Genomic DNA, 21,162 nt, shown 5'->3' on the forward strand with positions numbered 1-21,162 from the left:
TCTTTATTCAAAATGATGTGGCGAGATAAGCTCCACAATTGATTATGTGACAAATCAAAAATTGACATATATTATATCACATCATTATAGCTTAAATTATAAGAAATTTTTTTGTGAGTCTTAAGGGCTGGTTTGGCATAGACTATATAATCCATCTTTTTATCTTTTTATCTTTTTTCCATCACATCACTTCTTTACTTTTTTGCACATATTTTCATAAAAAGACAAAAAATATACTTTTTTAAGACACCCCAAACAACCCTAAATATTTTTTTAAAATAATGGTGTACACTAATACAATCACAGAAAATGAGTAAGGGGTTGTTTGGGATGTCCTAAATAAGTGTACTTTTTATCTTTTTGAACTAAAAAGTTGAGAAAAAAAATATGAATGTTTGGGTTAATTTTTTGACTTTTTATGAAAAAATATATAATAAAAAATTGTAAAAATTGATTTGTAGAAGAAAATTAGGATTGGGAGTTGTGCAGCCGTAATTGTTGACTTTTGGTAAATAGTCACTACAAGAAATTGCATTTTTCGCAACGCAACAAAATATGTTGCTAAAAGGGAAAATTCGTTGGCAAAGAGTTTTGCCGACACACAAAGCTACGTTGGCAACCCGTAGGCAAAAGTAAGTCGGCAAAAGTTTTTGCCGACGAAGTTATCATTGCATTGGTAAAAGTAATGCCTTTAGCGACGAACATAGTCGTCGATAAAAGCCTTCATCCATCGTCGGCAATTTACCTTGCGTTGGTAAAAGTCATTCAAATATGATGATTGTGTGGCACTTTTCGCAACACAAATTTACATGGGCAAAAAATATACTTTTAGCAACAAAATATGCGTCGGCAAAAGTAAACTTTTGGCGACACATTTACGTCGGTAAATGTTGCCATTTGCCAACGATTTGGTTGTCGAAAAAGCTTTACTTTTGGCAACAACAAATTGGCATTGGAAAAAAATACACTTTTAGCAACAAAATATGAGTGGGCAAAAATAAACTTTTGGCTACACATTTACCGACAAGTTGTTTGTCAAGAAAGCTTTACTTTTTGGAAACGACAAATTTGTAGCGGCAAAAAAAATTGAAAATCATTTATATTTTTTTTATAAGATTTACATATTTACAAGAGGCATCCCTCGGGCACTACTATTACATTCTAAGAACATTGATATTAAATCACCTAAAGAGTATGTGTAGGCAAAAAAACACTGCTAAAAAACATGCTTTTGGAAGCGGTGTATAAAACCTGAAAGGGTAAACTCACTAAAATACTCAAATACATCCAGATTGTGAACCCATAGTAAAAACAACAGATAATAAAATGAAAACATGAAACTAACAACCCCCAAAATTTGCAGCAGACCAACATCTAGTAGCAGCCAACTTCACAGCAACGTTACAGCAGCAGCAGCCCAGCAAAATTCTGCAACAGCACACTAGCAGCAGCAACAGTAGACTAACAAGCAACAACCATTAGCCACCAGTGCTGGGTGACAACCGCGGTAGACAAATATTTCACCTGTCAACCAAACGATCAACCGGCAAACACAAATTCAGACTTTGAGACAAACTCAAATTTAACCTACCAATCATTTTTCTTATTCTTTTCAGCATTTTAAGCTGTTGAATTGTCCAATTGCTTGTCTTCAATCAACCATGATGAGTGCATGCATCTTTGCTAAAGCTATAACAATGATTTGAAAAAATCAGGATGGTGACAATCAGACCCCACTAATAATTCTACTATTGACATCAAGAGCACATAATTGCCAGTCTCTAACCTCCTGTGAACATGGTAATGTTAATCTTGGAAAATTATTTGATGCTCTAGGGACACCACGTGACTCATATCACCAATCAATTACTAAACAGATAGTCCTTGTTGTTTCCCATGCCGCAACAATCAATTGTGGACCTATGTTGCCACAAATTTTCAAAAATATAAATAACTAAAAATCAAAAGCAACCCCAGTAAGTCGCACCAAACAAAAAAAAATACACGTATTCCATGATGAGTTTCATCTTTCACATTCACTAATATATGTATGTATATTAACGCTAAATAATAGAATTTATATGCAATATTTGAACTTGGCACCAATGGCTGCCTTAAGAAAGGTATTATCAAAGTGCCTGATTAGGAAACCTAACCATCTGACAGTTCAAACCTTTAAATTAACTCATATGTTAGGATTGGTTGACTGAGGTTTGGTGGAAAAAAGGGTCCAAACAGCATCTACCGAAAAAGATAAATAAATTGAACTATGAAAATAAATATAGTACGAGAAGTACACAGACGGTACATGCAATAGTTAATACAAATACATACCTCCCTTTGCTTTGCTTCTGACAAAAGGCAATCGACTACAGAAGATGAGTTGTTACTGATTGGAAATACCCTTCCATCATCCTCAGTCTGACACCAGAATGGTAACACTTGATTCTAAGCATAAATGACTGAAGCCAATTCATGATATTGTAAAAGAAAACATTAACAGCATAAATGAAGTAGAAGAAAGAAAGCAAAAGTGTGTAGTTTCTAGATGACCTTCAGTTTCACCCCAAGATCAGAAAACTAGGACATGGTATCCTTGGGACCATGCATACTGAAGAAAGAGCCTAGTTCCTTATTACCCCTAGGATAATGTTCTGCCAAAATCTATTCAGAAAGTCAGCATTATGAACATCATATGATTACGTAAGACACTTCAGCTAAACTGAATACTTTATTTATAGAAATTAAAATATATATACACAAAGGCAACTAAAGAGGGCAGATTGAGTTCAATCCATGCAATTAAAACAAGCTATTTAGTGAAATTATTTTGTATTTTGGTTTCATTTAGCATGTAAGATAACAGGGGAACTTCAAAGTCAAGAATATTCAAAAAAATCATTGGATTATTTAATTTCCTTTTTGTCTTAATCATAGCTACTTCAATTTAAAGATACTCCACCAAAGCCCAACATGGGCCAAAAAATGTCATAACCTCTAGTGTGAGAAACCCATGTGAAAATCCAAAGCTAGAACTGGGGAGCCCAGGATCTCGCAGTAATGATTTTCTACACTCTTCCCACTGATGTACATCTTATTCCACGTCAAAGAAAACAATGACAAGCTGAGTAATCTCTATATATAAAACATATAGCCTTAAGATTATGGCACGAGAGAAATTGAGATTACAATAAAAATAAATAAATAAAATTGATAAATAAAAATTGAGAATACAATACTAACACAGGATCCAGATATTGATCAAGTCAGCAAAAAGAAAAATAGAACAAGCGTTTGATATCAGTTGAATCACTTTAAGAAAGTCAAATGCAGTAGACATTTTTCCTTTCAATCAAGGGCAAAACTGCCATCAAGTGAGAGTTCAACCCACCATATAAGAGCTGATCAAAAACTGGACAAAGCATGGAGTGCTTGGCTAAAGTCCTCAACAAGATAACAAATGTTTATTCTTTATACATATCAAGTAATACAAACAGGCTTCACAAAATTACTCTGGTGGCATGGACTACATATAAGCCAAAATGATATTTTTTTTAAAATCAAAAGGACTCTAGGCCCATTATTAAACTCAAAGAACTATATGATGTTCAAGAATTAGTTATAACCATAATGGTCTCATTAAATAACAAATTCACATTACAGAAATGTATGTGTAGACATAGTAAATTTGAAACATAAAAATGCTCACCAAATTGTCACTACAATGCCCATTTGTCACATTGCATCGGCCACCTCCAGAAATTTTAAACTTCCAAATAGAAAATCATTTACTTCAGCAAAATTACAAACACATATAATTTACTAACTGAACAAATGAATATTGTTTTAAGTTACACAAAAAATTCAATAGTGTTCTAATTATCTAACTATGCACAATAACCCAAATATATACACTCCAAAAACAAAACAAACCTTTGACAAGGGCTTCCCCTTTTCAATAACAACCACATTCAGATTTGGTGCAATGGTTTTAGCCCTAATTGCTCCATAAATTCCTGCTGCTCCACCGCCAACCACCACCAGTAACTCTGCTTCACTTGACTACCCACTGATTAATATACAGATACATAAGTCAGAAACAAAACTCACAATCCTCTGAATTTGTTTGTGTATACGTATGTAGTCACTCATGCATACATTTAGGTTTGTAAAAATTTGTTACCTGTTGAGACAATAAGGGTTTAGGTGTACTATATCTTCTTTTGTTGGTGGAGAAGACAAAAAAACCATGGTTTCTGGAGATGGTTGAAGAGTACTTGGAAGAAACCCCAAATTGAAGGATGAAACACGGGAATGTGAAGCTCATCATAGTCCAGTAAACCATAAAAGCACCTCAAAGAAGCATAAGAATAGGCTAACCTCACCAATCCCCATAAAGGCACACATGACAAGCAAGAAAGGAAGCCCAACTCTGGCAGCAATAGGTGTCAAAACTGTTGTAGCTGACCACCAGATCACTCCAAAACCCAATACTAGTTTCCCACTAATTTTATCTGCCCAGATATCTCCAAGAATCTATTTGCCAAAGAAATATAAACAAAATGCAGTTAGTAAAGAAGGATGGCAAGAATTAAGTTTTGACCTTCAATAAAACAAAAAATTACATGGAAGGACAATATCTCATCAAGAGCAATGAAGAGTTGATCACTATTTCAAATGTACAATCACCAAAGTGTGTGGATTACAATTTCAACCACTGGCTTAGATGATGACAGCCAGAGACATACAGATTCAAAATCGTGACAGTTAATTATTCCTCGATAAAAGGACCAAGACCCACTATAGGTGATAAACAAGAAGGGTAGTGTGAGTATGTGTGTGCACGCTAGATATATCTGCATTACAATTCTAAAAGTCCAAGTATCAGGGTTGATACAACATATAAATGACATTTGAAGATTAGAACCAATTGCTAGTTCTGAGTTAGTGAAAAAAAAAATAACAATTTTAAACCCCTTAGAACCATATATGTGGGTGGTGGAAGTTAGAAAAAGCACTTTTATGGAGTTTAACATAAATTCTAAAATTGCCTTTTCTAAAAAGCAAAAACTACCAATGTTTGAGTCAACCTGAGTGAGGAGATAGCCCTAGAAAAAGGAAAAGTGAATGAGACCAACTGTTGCACTGTTCCAGTTAAACTCCTGTGACATTGGAAGTATTGCAATAAAACTGCCAATGTTTGAGTCAATCTGAGTGAGAGAATAGCCCCAGAAAAAGGAAGAGTGAATGAGACCAACTGTTGCACTGTTCCAGTTAAACTCCTGTGACAATGGAAGTATTGCAATGCTCATATTCACCTAACAAGAAAAATTTGGAGCAGTTAGAATCTGAAAATATGATTTCATCTTGGTCAAGAATTGTTCAATATAATAGAACTGCCTTGCAGGTTGCAACTACTTAGGAGGAGAAGAAATATTCACAGTGAAAGCTAAAAATTATTTCAGAAAATATAGAAGAAAAAAAAGATTCAAGATTTGGTTTTTATAGACTATCCTCTGTTTCCCAATTACCAAATGGAGTAGCTGAGGAAAATACTCAATTTTTACTGATTCCTCATTTTGATATTTGCTCATATTTAGGTCATTTGGAAAGAATGAAGTAAAATCTCACTGGTATTGCCTAATGCGAACAACTAATTGGCTTCAATTGGTGAAAAAAAAAAAATTTGGGTGAATAAGACTAAAATAGAACAGAAAAATTTACAAGTTTACAAGGGGCATGCCCCAGGCCCTACCCACACAACACAACAGCTAAGAAGCCACATGTAACGAAACCGCGGAAGCAAAGCCACACAACAACAGCCAACAAAAAAAACATCTAAAACAAGGGAAAAAAATTAACAAACTATCTAACAAAACCTGCCTTCAACCATCTTCATTGAGCATAGGCACCACACAGAGCAAACCGAACAAAATATTGTTCAAGAACCATGTCCAGCAGAGGATAGGGGTCTTACACAAAGCAACCAACAACAAAAAGAAAACTACAACCAGCAAATGAGATAAACAAGCCACAAAAGGCCAATTCAACAAACACAAAGGCAGCACAGTGCGGAGACAACCTAGACAACACAAATACAGCAACAGAGAAACTGTAGCGGTAGCCCTAGTCATCAACATCAGCCCAACGATTGGTGAAATTTAACAGTCCAGAATCCAATTCACCCATGAAAATGAAAACAAATAAACTCAACAAATCTAAATATTTGTGGAAAAAAAAAAGACTCAAACAAATAGAAGAGAGTATGGAGAGAGAGACCGATACGGTGATGAGATTTGAGACCAGCCGTGGCCATCCTCTTCGCAAAAGCTTCTTGGTACTTCGACATGTCGATTCGGTCATCTTGTCGACTGGAAAAACTATAGAGTAAGCGATTGATGGACGCATTTGAGGGATTTAGAGGAAGGCAATTCGATGGTTCAAAATTGTGATGGGGCTTTTGATTTTGCCTTTGCCTTTGTTTCTCACTACAGAAAGAGCAATAATGGTGGAGCAAGGGTTACGGTCGGTCACTCTCTGCCTTTTGACGAACCCTAGTTCTTTTGATTATAAAAAGCCCAAGAGTTGAATGTATTTGACTTTTTTTTTTTAATATGTATTTTAGTGTTTGGCGCCTAATTTTTTTTTTTTTTACTTTGGCGTCTATGTTTTTGTCATATTATTCATGACATAAATTATGCGCCGTAAAAAGTGAAATATATTTAACAGCTAACATACATGTGTCGTGTATAGTTAATCTATTAACGGCATGCTATATGCATGTCATAAAAAACTTTATTATTTACGACTAACATTGCAAGTGTTAAAAAATCATCATTATTAGCATTCACGACCTACGCAATAGACATGTCGTGATTGGAAAATTATTTACGACATGCAAAAAAAGTAAATCGTAAAAATGAGAAACCACGGCTTGCATTTACTGTATGTCGTTGATGTGAAGCCGTAAAAACTTAGTTTTGTTGTAGTGTTAATCCGTTCATTTTGTGATCTAATTCAATGATCATTTTAATTTTATAATTCAGTAATTCGAATATTTAAAACTTTTTGAAAAATTGTAATAAAAAATACAAATCACTAAATCACATCATTCCACTAGCAAAACTTTTACCGATGAATAGTGTTATCGTCGCTAAATGGTTAACTCTTTGCCCACGCCAACTTGTCATCGCCAAAAGAATGCACACTAATAGCAACGCTCATTGTGTTGTTAAAACATAAGTCTCGTAGCTAAAAGTTCTAAAATTTTGGCGCCAACCAAAAATTTTGGTGCTAAAAGAATGTTATGCTTTTTTAGCGACGATAGCAAATTGCGTTGGTAAAGGTATACTTTTACCAACGAAATTGATCACTGTGTCGCCAAAAGTAGTTGCCAAAAGTGCAATTTCTTATAGTGAGTGTTAACTTTTTAACTTTTTAAGTAACTTTTTGACTTTTTGACTTTTTTTAAGTATCCCAAACTTGACCTAAGTACCTTATGTACCATCCTCACTCGATGAAGGTCTGATGGAAGTAAATTAGGAGCAAGAAATAATATTATATTATGATCTATTTCGAAAGGATGGTAAAAATTAATTTTTTTGACTTTTAATCAAGTTTTTGACTTTTTTAGACAAATGATTTGAAAAGTTAGTAAAAAGTTACTTTTGACTTTTTTATTAATATTTGTTTATGATGTCAAATCATAATAAAATGACCAAACTATCCCCATTCAATTTAAAAATATTTACAACTTCACTCATTTAGTACATTTTAACCCATGAGGAGTAGAATTGTAATTTCACTAGTGGCTGAAAACTAACTTGTCCATGTTTTGCAAGAGGGGGACTTTATCCACGATGAGCCAACCCTAGAGATGACATTTTCTTCAAGAAAAATGCTTGGGAGCATTAAAAGGGAATCACTAAAGGGAGCACTAATGATGTGACAGTGGGCCCCGCCCACTTTCTATGCCTTGTTTTTATTTTTTTATTATTTTTTTTTTGTCATTTCCAATGTATTAGTGCTATTAGTGATGTATTTTTTAGTGGTCTAAATCATTGTTGTTTCCTTCAATGACCTGGACTTCATTGGCTTTTCCCCACATCACAGCATCTAGGCCAAGAGCTATTATCACTGCTCCAATTACACTACACATAGCATAAAAAATAAACCATGTTTTTCATTTTTTCCCAAACTTATCTAATTTTCTCTTCTTCTTTTGTCATTTTTATTTATTTAAAAAAAAAAAAAAAACTGACCTTCCAATATGGAGAGTATTTTTCAGAAAAGTAACCCCCATGAAAACTGCGAAGGCCATCCCCAGTGGTCTAAACGTCGAAACAAAGACAGGGCCCTTTATGCGACAAACCCATGCATAAATCACACTCCGAATTGAAACCATAAAAACTGCCTAGATTTTAATTCACAATTATAGCAAATTGTTAGTTTTTACCCCCCCAAAAATATATATATATATATATATATAAATATATGCTAATATTTAGACACAACCTTTGACAAAACAGGTTGATTGTTATTCTTACCGAGTAGACAATAGTTATCAACTCCACATCGGGTTTTAGTGTCCAAGCATTTGGATCCCTTTCTACAATCAAAGCAACTATGGCTGATAGGATTGTCACAAAGATACATCCAAAAAGCGTTACCACCATCTCTGCATGGTGGTCTTTGATGATCCACGTCTGATGACACGGAATGATTAATTTTTTTTTATTTTTTAATTTTTTATTTTTTAACATTGTAATAGGAGTTATAAAGACTTTTGACAAGCTCTACCTACACAATATATAGTAATAAAATCAAGAAGCTGGATGTTGCAAGGAGAAAGCCTCCAACGATCCAATTAGATTGCAGTGACACAGAGAACGAATGAAGGTTAGGTAGAGGTCGAGAGAACAAGATTGGTGGCCCGTGGTAAAAAACTACAATGTATGCTCCTGTGATTGATAAAATGGTGCCAATGGACTTGACCTGACTGCTCTGAACTTTTAAGTCCAGCTTTTCCATCCTGAAAAAATACCCATTTGATTCAACGTGAATTAGATGAACATTTAAATTCTTTCTAGTTGAAGTTCACAAAGCTAGATTCTATGTTGTTGGGGTTAATCACAATGTGGAGGCAAGGAAAACTAGGTAGCTATGTATCTTAATTAATAATTTTATTAATTGATAGGTTTTAACTAGTACTAATTCCATCAAGCATCCAATCGCACCAAGTCGAGTCCTCTACCAGTGGCAAACACAAGATTTATTCAGAGAGCTAAACTATATGCGTTCAATATTGACAATAAAGTTCTATCAAACGAGAATTATGTGCATTTTTCTTTTTTCTTCACATTAAATAAATTAAAAAAAAAGAGAGAGACAAAAGAAGATTACGTACTTTTTTTACATTGACAAAAAACAAAAGGGAAATTCTTCCTAAAGATTGTCATTAAACACAAAACTAACTACATTAATCTCATGCATCCGCTAAAGAGATTACCATGATACATGAATGCATAATAATTCATGAGTGATTCCTAAGTGAATAATAGACCAATATAATGAAGTCCTAACTCATAAGCAATGCTTAAGAGAACAAAAAAGGTATGTGTACAGAATTTGTGTGGTTCAGATTTAACTCAAGTATTGTAGGGTTTACATGTAAAATGAATTTATGACACTCAATGATTTATGTGGACCTAACATTGTTGCCAAGAGAATCTCGAATGTTGAAATTGCCCAAATGTCACCCTAAAGTCAAATTTTAAGCCAACTTTTGGGAACATCAATAAAAAGTGAATTTTTTGGCTTTTTAGCTTTTTTAGACAAAAAAGTCAATTTTTTTAGCCAGTTTTTTTTGCTAAAAAAGCCACTAAAAAAGTCAAAAAACTAAAAAGTCAATTTTTTACCAACTTCTCAAAACACCATCCAATATGCCAAAATATGACAATCACACTTCAAAGTTTGGGACGAAAAAAAATAGCCTAATTTAGGTTAAATTCACAAAAAGACAAAATAGGCTAAAATAGCTAATAAGACAAAATATCACATCAAACCCATAATCATTTCACTTTTTCTTTCACAAACATCACATCCAACCATAAAAAAATCCAATTATCTTCTCAAACACAAAAATTTTAGCCTACTAAAATAGTAACTTCCCAAACGAAGCCAATATATAGGAGTAGTAGCGGAGTCAAGAAATTAAATCAGAGGGACACTTATTAACTATAACATTGACAATTTTTACAAAAATATTTCACATAAATTTTTACGATTAACTTCAAGAGATATATATATATATATATATATCAAAATTTCAGTAAAAAATCAATATAATAGTAATACTACGTTATCATTGACATATGGTATCACAAACCAATAGTGAAAAAACACATAGAGGATGAACCCAAATGTTACATGTATCTAACTATTCAATAAATTTCATATCTTCATTAAGATTAATTATAATTGTATGTCAATAATGATATACATCACCATTGTATTGAAATTTTCATAAATAATAATATGATTAATCGCAATATCTTTATTTTTAATAAAAAAAACAACCATTACTATTCTCATAATTTTAAAAATGTCATTGATATTTCACTCTAAATAATATTTTACAATTTTTTTTATTTAAAATATTTTCTTTATGTTTACAAAAAAAAAAAAAAATTATTATTTCAAAACCTAAGGGGGGCACGTAATCCCTTGGACCCATTGTGGCTCCACCACTGTATAGGAGAAATGTTATTTCTTTTATTTTTTCACAAAAACCAAATACAAATACATTTGTTAGCTCATCAAGAGAGAAGACTTTTGCCAAATCATCCAAACCTTACTAAATTTGGCACAAGATATAACAATATCAAATTTTAGCAGCTCCACTACCATGTTGCATTGAATTCTCTGTTTTACCCAAGTTGCTATATTATTTATAGCCATATCAAATGTTAGAGCATCTTTAACGGAATATGTAAACGGTGTGTTAGTTGTTAAATTAGTTTAACAGAAAATATAACCTCTTTCTCTCCCGTGTATCTTTTAAAGTAAATGCCAATGGTGTTAGATGCTATCTGCAATATTAATTGTGGCCAGTGGTTTAACAAAGGCCCAGGGGGGACACATTTTAAAACACTTTTAGCATCTTCATTGTAATACACTTTCGCTCTAAATTAACAAATACTTAATGTATAAAGTTCGATCTCACTTTTGACACTTCTAACAATAAATAGGGCCGAGCAACGTGTTAAAAGGATGATTTACGTGTTAATAGGACTATTAATAAAAACTTTAATGCTGTGTTTGGTTGGGGGATTTACGGAGGGATTTGAAAAGGGAAAGGGAAAAGGTGTGTGAAACTATGTGAAATATAGGCATGATTTATTCACATTTCACTTACCTTTTTCATTTCCCTTTCCAAATCCTTGCTCAAATCCCCCAACCAAACACAACATAAGAGAATATAGGACTTATTAAAAAAAAATTAAGAAAATTGTTCACTCGGTAGTTGAAGCCGTCGAAGCTTCAAAGATTACAGGGGTTCACTCGGTGTCCCAAAATTTGGATGCCTCAATTTTGGCTCCTTCATTTTGGTTTTGGAAAAAATTGGGTGGCCTGAAAAGTAGTCTACAAAATTATTAAAAAATAAAGCGTTTGGAGTAAATTTAAATTCAGTGGGCATTTGGGGACTGGACAAAAAAAAGTCAACTACAACTTTTTCGAACACAATACTGATTAATTTCTGAGAAGATTTGAAATATATATAAGTTGCATTGGGAAACAGCATTTCAGTGAAGCAGTTTTAAAGTAATTGCACTGTAAGTAAAAATATATAGGGACATTTAAATATAAAATTTAATTTATGAATTTATACTCTCTTAATTAAAATTTTAAAGTCTCATTAAATTTTTAATAGTTAGAATTGCCCTTCAAATAATGATTATTCATCATTTATGATTATCTATAAAGGAATATGATGATTTGATATTTGTTTTGATTTTTAAAACTTCAAACAGCTCCGCTACATAGCTCGAAACTATGTGGCTCGAGTAGCCCGAATTTTATTTTTTATCTGCTGTGTGCGTGTGCTCAACTCAACTTTCACACCCACACATTTCATTTGAAAAGAGAAAAAGAAAAAAACAGAGAATAGAGAGAGAGGAGCACCGTCTCCTTCGTAACCTATAAGAACAGGGATAAAGCTTTGTAGCGGAACAGTGAGAGGAGCGAGTAACAGATTTGTGTGTCGCCGCTGAGCACCGATCTGGATCCAAATGGTTGTGGATAGGAACCATAAAGATTATCAAGTGAAACAAAACGACTTGCATCGTGTACATCCCCAACAAAAGCTAAAGTTTCTTCAATGACTTTGTACTTCTTACCTGGCAGGATGCGAATTTAGGGAAGAAGAGGAATGGTGGATTGATGGGGAGGAAGAGCTATGCGACTATAGAGGATTGAGGGATTGTCATCGGCTAAAGCTTCTTCAATGACTTTGTACTTTTTTTTGGGGGGGAGATTGAAATTGATTCTTTTATTTTTGTTTTGAGTTCTCAGAGATCGTTTATGAGATCTCTGTTTTTGGGTTTCCTTCAGATTGTAAAGCTTTCATTTGAGTCTGATAATAATAGTATACAGAAGTTATTTTATACTCTGCTTTTTTAATCATCTTCTTCTTGTAGAGATTTCGGTAAAGAACAAAAGGAAGGGTTTTTTCTGTTTGATTTTCTCTATTTTTTTTTTAGTTGGACTGTGCTTGTATCGATTGCTGTATTTACAAAAAGGATTCAAATACCTGAAATTTCCTAGTTCTTAATTGTTGGGGGGCTAACTTCTTTGAGTTTAGACTAAGACTAACTCATGGTCTAAGTTTATGGTTAATTAACGGGCTTAGCATCTTCCAAGTTCCAAGCATGATTCATTTTTTGAATAGAAAACAAACCAAAAATGATAATCATAGAGCATTCTGCTGAGAGGATGAGAGCAGCAGCAATGGGTTTTGACTTCGGAGGATAGAGGTCGAAAGTAAAACATAGAGAGGAGAGAAAAAATATTGACAAAAATATATTTGACTCATTTTGACTGAGTTTCGGGTCACTCGAGCCTGAAACTTTTGAGCTACGGAGCTTTATTCAACTTCAAAATATCAACTTTCAAATTGAAAAATTAAAACAAAAAAATTATGTTCAAAAAAAAAAAAAAAATTAAACAAAGTGTTGGATTTCAGTTTTCTAAAAATTATGTTTTTTGTTTTTTGGGGGTTTTTTTTAGTTAATATTTTTAAATTTTTAAACAAATTTTTATTTTTTTTAGATGCACCTTACTTAAATATGAAAAACGTACTAAATTTTTGTATTTTTTTATTTATATTTTTGATATTTAGTGAATTTTTTAAAGATTATTTTCATAAATATTATACTTTTTAAGTGTATTTACGTTATGTGTGTCTAAAAATTAAAAAAAAAATTGATTGAAAATAAAAAAATTGAAAAAAAATGCGGAAAATAAATTCATTGAAAACAAAAAATATTAAAAAAATCATTGAAAACAAAAAGAAAATTCGGAAAATAAAAAAAATGAATTTTCTGAAAAATATTTTTTGGAAACCAAACCAAACAAGTTGATTTTTTTTTTTTTGAAAAAATTGAAAAAATTATATTAAAATTTTGTGCAAAACTGAAAATTTTGTGTCTATAATGGAGCATGATAATAGAATATTGATGTGTAAAAGTAGGGGAAAAAACTTTTAAAATAAAAAAATTGATGATATTTTCAGTTTTAAAATTAGAAAAAATTGATAATATTTTCGATTTTATTAGATAGTTGAATTAAACCAATAAGTTGAAGGGCAAAAAGGTTTAATCTCATGCTCTCTTTTTTTTTCATCAGTTAGTAAAACAATTATGTAGAACATTACTATGCAAAATTAATAATGTTCTTTGTTTTAAAAATTGAGAAAAACTGATAATATTCTCAACTTTACTAAATAAGATTTATTAGTTCAAAAAATCTTAAATAGGACCTAAACTACTATAACATTTGTAAATAAGACTTTTAGGTAATTAATTCAAACATATTTTGTGCAAAGTGGTTTTGTTGGCTTTTTTCATATTTAGTGTTTTTTTTTTTTTTTTTTTTAGTTTATACTTTTGGATTCTATTTAACTAGACGGACCAAAAAAGTTTTTTTTTTTTTTTTTTTGAAAAAAGTACCTGGAAAAAAAGAAAAAAGAAAAAAAACCAAAAATAGTTAGCATTTTTGGGTGCCCTTTTTTTTTGTGGACTTTTTTTTGGATTTTTTAGATTTTCTTTCTTTCTTTTTTTAAACTTTTTAGATTTGTTTATACAAATAGACCTGAAAAGTTTAAAATAATAATAATAATAATAACATAATTTCGAAAAAAAAATATTAAGGAAAAAAATTCAAAAAAAAAAAATGTAACTTTTTTAAGTGTAAAGACACAGGAAAGACAGAAGATACTTGCGTTTTATTAAAATAAAATTATTTTTAGTTAATGATCCCGCTTAGTGAGTCATTTCTATTGTTATAAATTGTTGGCATCAGTCTTTTTTTTTCTCTGTGGACCAAAGAGGAAAGGGTCTCCGCAGCAAGAAGATTGTACCATGAGATAAGAAAGGAGGTCAAGCAATTCATTAAAATCAAAGTACCTTATGACTATGCAACCAAAATAAAAATGTTAGAAATTTTAAAAAAATTATTAAAATTTTTACTAAATATCTCACATGACTATAGCACCTACATGATATAAATCTCACATCTATATAAAACATTTAACAAAAATTTTAACAGAATTTTTAAATTTCTAACATTACTTGAACTAAAATTAGTCAAAGGTTAATTACACTGACAGTCCCTATAGTTTGGGACTTGTGTCATTTTAGTCCCCAACTTTTCAATTATGACACATTTGACCATGAATTTTGAACTTGTTCCAAATAAAGACAATTGAAAATATCATTAGATTTTTCAAGGGTAAAATCATCAATTTGATAAAATATAAACTAATTTGACAAAAATAAATGTCAAAAAAATATTTTTTATTTTTTTAAAATTATTTTTATCCACCAATGATAAAATTATGTAAAATTAATAAAAATTACATGATTAATTTTTTAAAATTAATTTTACATGATCATCATCGAAATACAAAATAAAAATTAATTTGGTAAAAAAATAAATAAATGTCTAAAGGATTTATTAATTTTACATAATTTTATTTTTAGTAGGTAGAAATAATTTTTGAAAATTTAAAAATATTTGTTTGACATTTATTTTTATCAAATTAGTTTATATTTTATCAAATTGATAATTTTTCCTTTGAAAAATTTAATTATATATTCAATTATTCTTATTTAGAACAAGATTCAAAATTCAGAATCAAATATGTCACAATTAAAAAATCAAAAACTAAAGCGACATAAGTTATATGAACTATTGTATAACTTGTCCACTATTCAAATTGTATTGTTATAAAGATGGATTGGGATCCACCGCCACCTCCAATTAGTAATTGTTCACCTTGGCTGTTTTGTGGATGGTGGGAACCACCTTTAAAGATGCTACGATTCTTCCGGCATCATTTAAGAACAAAAGATAAAAACAGGCAGTAGGTGGAAAATTTGTCTCTAGCTATAAACTCTAATAATCTCTTCCAATTTTTGTTGTATATATAATTTAAGAATAAGAATTTTTTTAATTGATTAGATAATAGTAAACATGTGATTTAATCATATTTTCTTTAAAATTATAAACTTATCACTTGTTTTTTAAAAATATGCTACCTATTGTTTTAGGACAAAAATGATATCAAATCTATCTAACTTTATTTTTTAAAAAATAATCTCATACAATGACCAACGATTGTTAAAATTGAAACCATGATGGACTAATGGGCCTAAATTCCACGTGTGTCCAATCTACTATAGTTCCCCTATAATCTACTTTCCAAATAATAGATTAGAGAGAGAGAGAATCCAATTTTAAACTATACGAGTCACCATTATGCTAGTTGTACTGTGTTTTTGTGTTAAAACATCTCTATTACACGATGAATCTCCTTAACTTAATACAATAAAAGTGTGAATCATTCAAACAAGAGAAATTTAAATGGAAGATCTCCTATTTAGCATTAGCACAAAAGCAACCATACATGATTATTATGTTAATGTTATGTTTAGTTCATTAAAATAAATCAAAATAAAATAATTATTTTATTAAAATGTTTAATCTTATATATTTTTTGTTTTTAAAGGAAGTTCAGTCTTACATTTAATTCACTAAAAAAAAAAGTTATGAAAAATATATATTAAAATTAGAATTATCATTTATCGTCATAATTAAATGAATGATGAAGTCATTTTAATTAGAGTGTGTTTGTTTTGAGGGATTATTCTATGGGATTGGTAGTCTATTCGGATTAACAGTTCATTGTTTGGTTCAATTTTTTTACTCCGGATTAATTGTTCTTTTACACTATTAATCCCTCATATGAGGGATTATTATATCCTAAGGAAGGAGGTGAGATTATTTTCATGGGATTAGTATCTCATGAGACTAACATGTGAAATGTCTATTTTACCCGCATGCTATTACTTATTAAATAATTAGAAAAGGATAAAATAATCTTTTAAACATTTATAAATTATTTTTTTAGTGTTGTTAATTTAAAATTATATATTAAATAAAAAATATAAATTATAAATTTAATTTAATTAAAAATAATAAATTATAAATTATGGGCTTATAATTTTTTTAGTGTTGTTAAAAATAAAATTTATATATTAAATAAATTTTTTTTTAGTGTTGTTAATTTAAAATTATATATTAAATTAAAAATATAAAGTATAAATTATAAATTAAATTTAATTAAAAATAATAAATTAAAAATTATGGCCTTATAAATTAAATTTTTTTAGTGTTGTTAAAAAATTAAATTTATATATTAAATAAAATTATTTTGTTAGTGTTGCTAATATAAAATTATATATTAAATTAAAAATATAAATTATAAATTTAATTTAATTGACAATAATAAATTAAAAATTATGATCTTATAAATTAAATTTTTTTTAGTGTTGTTAAATTATAAATTATAGATTACAAATTTAAAATTATATATTAAATAAAAATTATAAATTACAAGAGTAAAATAGTCTTTTGAACATTTATCTTTATCTAGTCTATCCAACCAAACATTGAATTCACTAAAAATAATCCAATCCAGACATCCAATCCCATGACTAAACAAACATAAAATACAAATTTAATCTACCCAAATAATCTAGGAACAATAGATCACAGGACTAACAATTCGATAGATTATAATCCTCATTTATCCAATATATCTTAAGACTAACCGTTCAATAGATTATAATTCCTCTTATCTAACCCGTCCAAACAAATAGACCTTTATTGGATAATGCCTAACAGGTTGTTGCCACCATCTCAAACAAGGGAACCATAGTTGAAAACTATTAGAATAATAATAAATTATTGAAATACGAACATGAAAAGCAGGCCTCACAAAAAAGCACAAGCACCATCAAACAAAGAGAAAGGACAAGCCATAATTGACACATGGCGTTTGGTAATTGGTTGGAGAAAATGAGTGATTGAAAAAAGGAAAATGAAAAAGCAGGAATAGGAACAGTACCCGGTCACAAGTGCAAGTATGAAGGTGAAGGCTGGGATGAGGCTATTCATTGCTGAGGCCATAGTTGGAGAGCTATACCCTATTCCAATATACATTAAAATCTGCAAAGGATTCCCCCCTCCCCCCAGTTGAGTTATAAATCAGATACAAGGATAGTCACTTTCCTCAATCACATAATATACCTTTTCAATATACATTAAAATCTGCAAAGGATTCCCCCCAGTTGAGTTATAAATCAGATACAAGGATAGTCACTTTCCTCAATCACGTAATATACCTTTACTATGATCAAAATGAGTTGCATTAGAAACCATATATAGGGATAGTTGTGCCTCTCAATTGCATAAATTATACATATAATTAGAATTACAGATTATATGTGTGAAATTACTAAAATACTTTACTCCAAAGAAAACCAAATTTAGATGGGGTAATTTCACACCTGAGGAGGCCTAGGATGAAGATTCTACAAACAATCAAGAAAGTAAGTTTTGGGCATGGTCTTTTCCTGCAAATTAATCAATCAAAAAAGATGGGGGGATTATTGAAGAGATAGAAGTGATGAACATGAGAGAGAGAGAGAGAGAGAGAGAGAGAGAGAGAGAGACCTGTGGTAGATAAGAGTAGAAGGAAGAATGAAGAGCAAAGCAAGGGAGTTTGAATAGACAACAAATACATAGTCACTCATTCCATTTGTCATGGTTGCTTTGCTTAAAGTGTTTGAACCTGCTTCCATACACTCTATTCCCACCATCACTGCTATCATCCCTGCGGCCCACATCTCTTTCTCTCTCTCTAAAACAAGTGAAGAAGACACCTTCTTGACTTCCAGAGAACAGAAGGAACCAAGACTACACCTTTTCTGATACTGGACAACAAATGCTTCGTTTGAAAGAAGGGTTGGGTTGGGTTGGGTTGGTTGGGTTTGGGACTATTTTAATCATAAAAAAGATAAAGGAGTAATTTGGGAACTTAGTAGAAAGTCCGTTTTTTTTTTACCTTTTATTAAGTTCTTCTAAAAAAAGCCACGAGAAAGTCATCAAAAAAACTCACCAAAAAAGTTAAAAAGTTAATGTACGGGGTGCAAATATTCCGGCAAGCCCGTACTCCTTTCTTCCGAGCTCCGTCGATGTCCGATCACCTGCGAGCAAGTAACGGTGAGCTACCCGGCGGTGTGTGGCCGGAAAAACCCTCCGACAATCAAGTTAGCACACACCTTGGGATGGATAGAGAGAAGCGAGAGAGTGTTTGAGTGTAAAAATTCCTTACAGAGATGTTCGTGTGTCCGCGTATGGGGGGCGCAGACCCGCTTATATACCTTCTGCGCCCCAAATCTACTCTCATTAGTCTCTCGACACCTGGTGCTGCTATCCCATCTGTCAGCACAAATCACCCTGAACATCACCTAACCCAACTGCCAGCCCACTCTATTGGGAGCTCGGCAGCCGGGTTGCAGCTTCTCGGCTGCCAACAGCCATACTGCACTTCAAGACCAAGTGCTTCCAATAACCGAGCTTCGTTTCAGCCGTGCTCGACCGCATTCCGGCGACGCCGAGCACGAGATTGGTCATTCCAGTCAACCAAAGGCCTTCCTACCGAGCTTCAGGCACGAATCTTCATGCCGAGCTATGGGTGCGCACCTTCCGACCGAGCAACGCATGAACCGTGAAGCCTTTCTAGGCTGCGGACGTCTCAGCCGAGCTCTCACTTGACCGGCCTTCATACCAAAGAGCCCAAGTAGCTCGGTTCCGCAGGCCCTTTGCCATTACTGAGCAAAACCACGACACAATCTTGAAGCCAAATACCTCGGCCCAATCTTGTTTGGCCGAAACTAGATCATAAATCTCCCTCTCAATTGCCCCTTAATTCCGTCCGCGCTAGCGTGACTGGGATTACATTTCAAGGCCAGGCTAGGCTTTTTGCTTGGTGATCCACTTTCTTCGACAAGGAACCCCAAGGAAGGTGAGCAAGGTCCGCTCGGCGACTTCCCTCTTGGCGAGCAAGATCAGCTCGGCCAAGGAACTCCAAAGAAGGCGAGCAAGGTCCGCTCCGCCACTTCCTTCTTGGCGGAAGAGATCAGCTCGGCCAAGGAACTCCAAAGAAGGGGAGCAAGGTCCGCTCCGCGACTTCCTTCTTGGCAGACAAGATCAGCTCGGCCAAGGAACTCCAAAGAAGGCGAGCAAGGTCCGCTCCGCCTCTTCCTTCTTGGCGGACAAGATCAGCTTGGCCAAGTAACTCCAAAGAAGGGGAGCAAGGTCCGCTCCGCGACTTCCTTCTTGGCGGACAAGATCAGCTCAGCCAAGGAACTCCAAAGAAGGCGAGCTAGGTCCGCTCCGCGACTTCCTTCTTGGCGGACAAGATCAGCTCGGACAAGGAATTCCAAAGAAGGCGACCAAGGTCCGCTCCGTGACTTCTTTCTTGGCGGACAAGATCAACTCGGCCAAGAAACTCCAAAGAAGGCGAGCAAGGTCCGCTCCGCCTCTTCCTTCTTGGCGGACAAGATCAGCTCGGCCAAGGAACTCCAAAGAAGGCGAGCAAGGTCCGCTTCGCGACTTCCTTCTTGGCGGACAAGATCAGCTCGGCCAAGGAACTCCAAAGAAGGGGAGCAAGGTCCGCTCCGCGACTTCCTTCTTGGCGGACAAGATCAGCTCGGCCAAGGAACTCCAAAGAAGGCGAGCAAGGTCCGCTCCGCGAATTCCTTCTTGGCGGACAAGATCAGCTCGGCCAAGGAACTCCAAAGAAGGCGAGCAAGGTCCGCTCCGCCTCTTCCTTCTTGGCGGACAAGATCAGCTCGGCCAAGGAACTCCAAAGAAGGCGAGCTAGGTCCGCTCCGTGACTTCCTTCTTGGCGGACAAGATCAGCTCGGCCAAGGAACTCCAAAGAAGGGGAGCAAGGTCCGCTCCGCGACTTCCTTCTTGGCGGACAAGATCAGCTCGGCCAAGGAACTCCAAAGAAGGCGAGCAACATTAGCTCGGCTGAAACTTCGGAGTTGAACAAATCATCAACCCGTCAGCTGGAGCAAATCATCTCGGCTGGAACCTCGGAGTTGAACAAATCATCAACTCGCCAGCCGGAGTAAAATATCTGGGCTGGAACCTCGCAGTCGAGCAAATCATCAACTCTTCAGCCGGAGTAAAACATCTCGGCTAGAACCTCGCAGTTGAGCAAATCATCAACTCTTCAGTCGGAGTAAAACATCTCGGCTGGAACCTCGCAGTTGAGAAAATCATCAACTCTTCAGCCGGAGTAAATCATCTCGGCTGGACCCTCGGAGTCGAGCAAATCATCAACTCTTCAACCGGAGTAAAACATCTCGGCGGGAACCTCGCAGTTGAGCAAATCATCAACTCTTCAGCCGGAGTAAATCATCTCGGCTGGACCCTCGGAGTTAAGCAAATCATCAACTCTTCAGCCGGAGTAAAACATCTCGGCTGGACCCTCGGAGTCGAGCAAATCATCAACCCGTCAGCCGG

The 21,162-nt window shown here is 33.6% G+C and overlaps 1 protein-coding gene and 2 long non-coding RNA genes across 3 annotated transcripts; all 3 read right to left on the reverse strand.

Moving 5' to 3' along the window:
* Positions 1 to 2,596: 2,596 nt before the first annotated feature.
* On the reverse strand, positions 2,597 to 4,058 carry LOC114281669 (uncharacterized). The gene is made up of 3 exons (XR_014343435.1): positions 3,934 to 4,058; positions 3,710 to 3,769; positions 2,597 to 2,664 (listed from the first exon to the last, which is right to left on the reverse strand). It is a non-coding gene; the product is annotated as an uncharacterized LOC114281669 (long non-coding RNA).
* Positions 4,059 to 4,326: 268 nt separating this feature from the next.
* Positions 4,327 to 17,792, reverse strand: LOC145800837 (WAT1-related protein At5g40240-like). The gene is made up of 7 exons (XM_082890583.1): positions 17,690 to 17,792; positions 8,806 to 9,031; positions 8,547 to 8,705; positions 8,262 to 8,413; positions 8,081 to 8,150; positions 5,139 to 5,318; positions 4,327 to 4,536 (listed from the first exon to the last, which is right to left on the reverse strand). Exons 1-7 carry the CDS (start codon positions 17,782 to 17,784, stop codon positions 4,327 to 4,329), a joined length of 1,092 nt encoding a protein of 363 aa, XP_082746709.1. The 5' UTR covers positions 17,785 to 17,792.
* A 182-nt stretch (positions 17,793 to 17,974) lies between these two features.
* On the reverse strand, positions 17,975 to 18,563 carry LOC145801420 (uncharacterized). The gene is made up of 2 exons (XR_014342859.1): positions 18,298 to 18,563; positions 17,975 to 18,197 (listed from the first exon to the last, which is right to left on the reverse strand). It is a non-coding gene; the product is annotated as an uncharacterized LOC145801420 (long non-coding RNA).
* Positions 18,564 to 21,162: the final 2,599 nt, after the last annotated feature.

Source organism: Camellia sinensis, chromosome 10 (assembly GCF_055761805.1).
Source record: "Camellia sinensis isolate YWXY chromosome 10, ASM5576180v1, whole genome shotgun sequence".
NCBI classification, from domain to species: domain Eukaryota; kingdom Viridiplantae; phylum Streptophyta; class Magnoliopsida; order Ericales; family Theaceae; genus Camellia; species Camellia sinensis.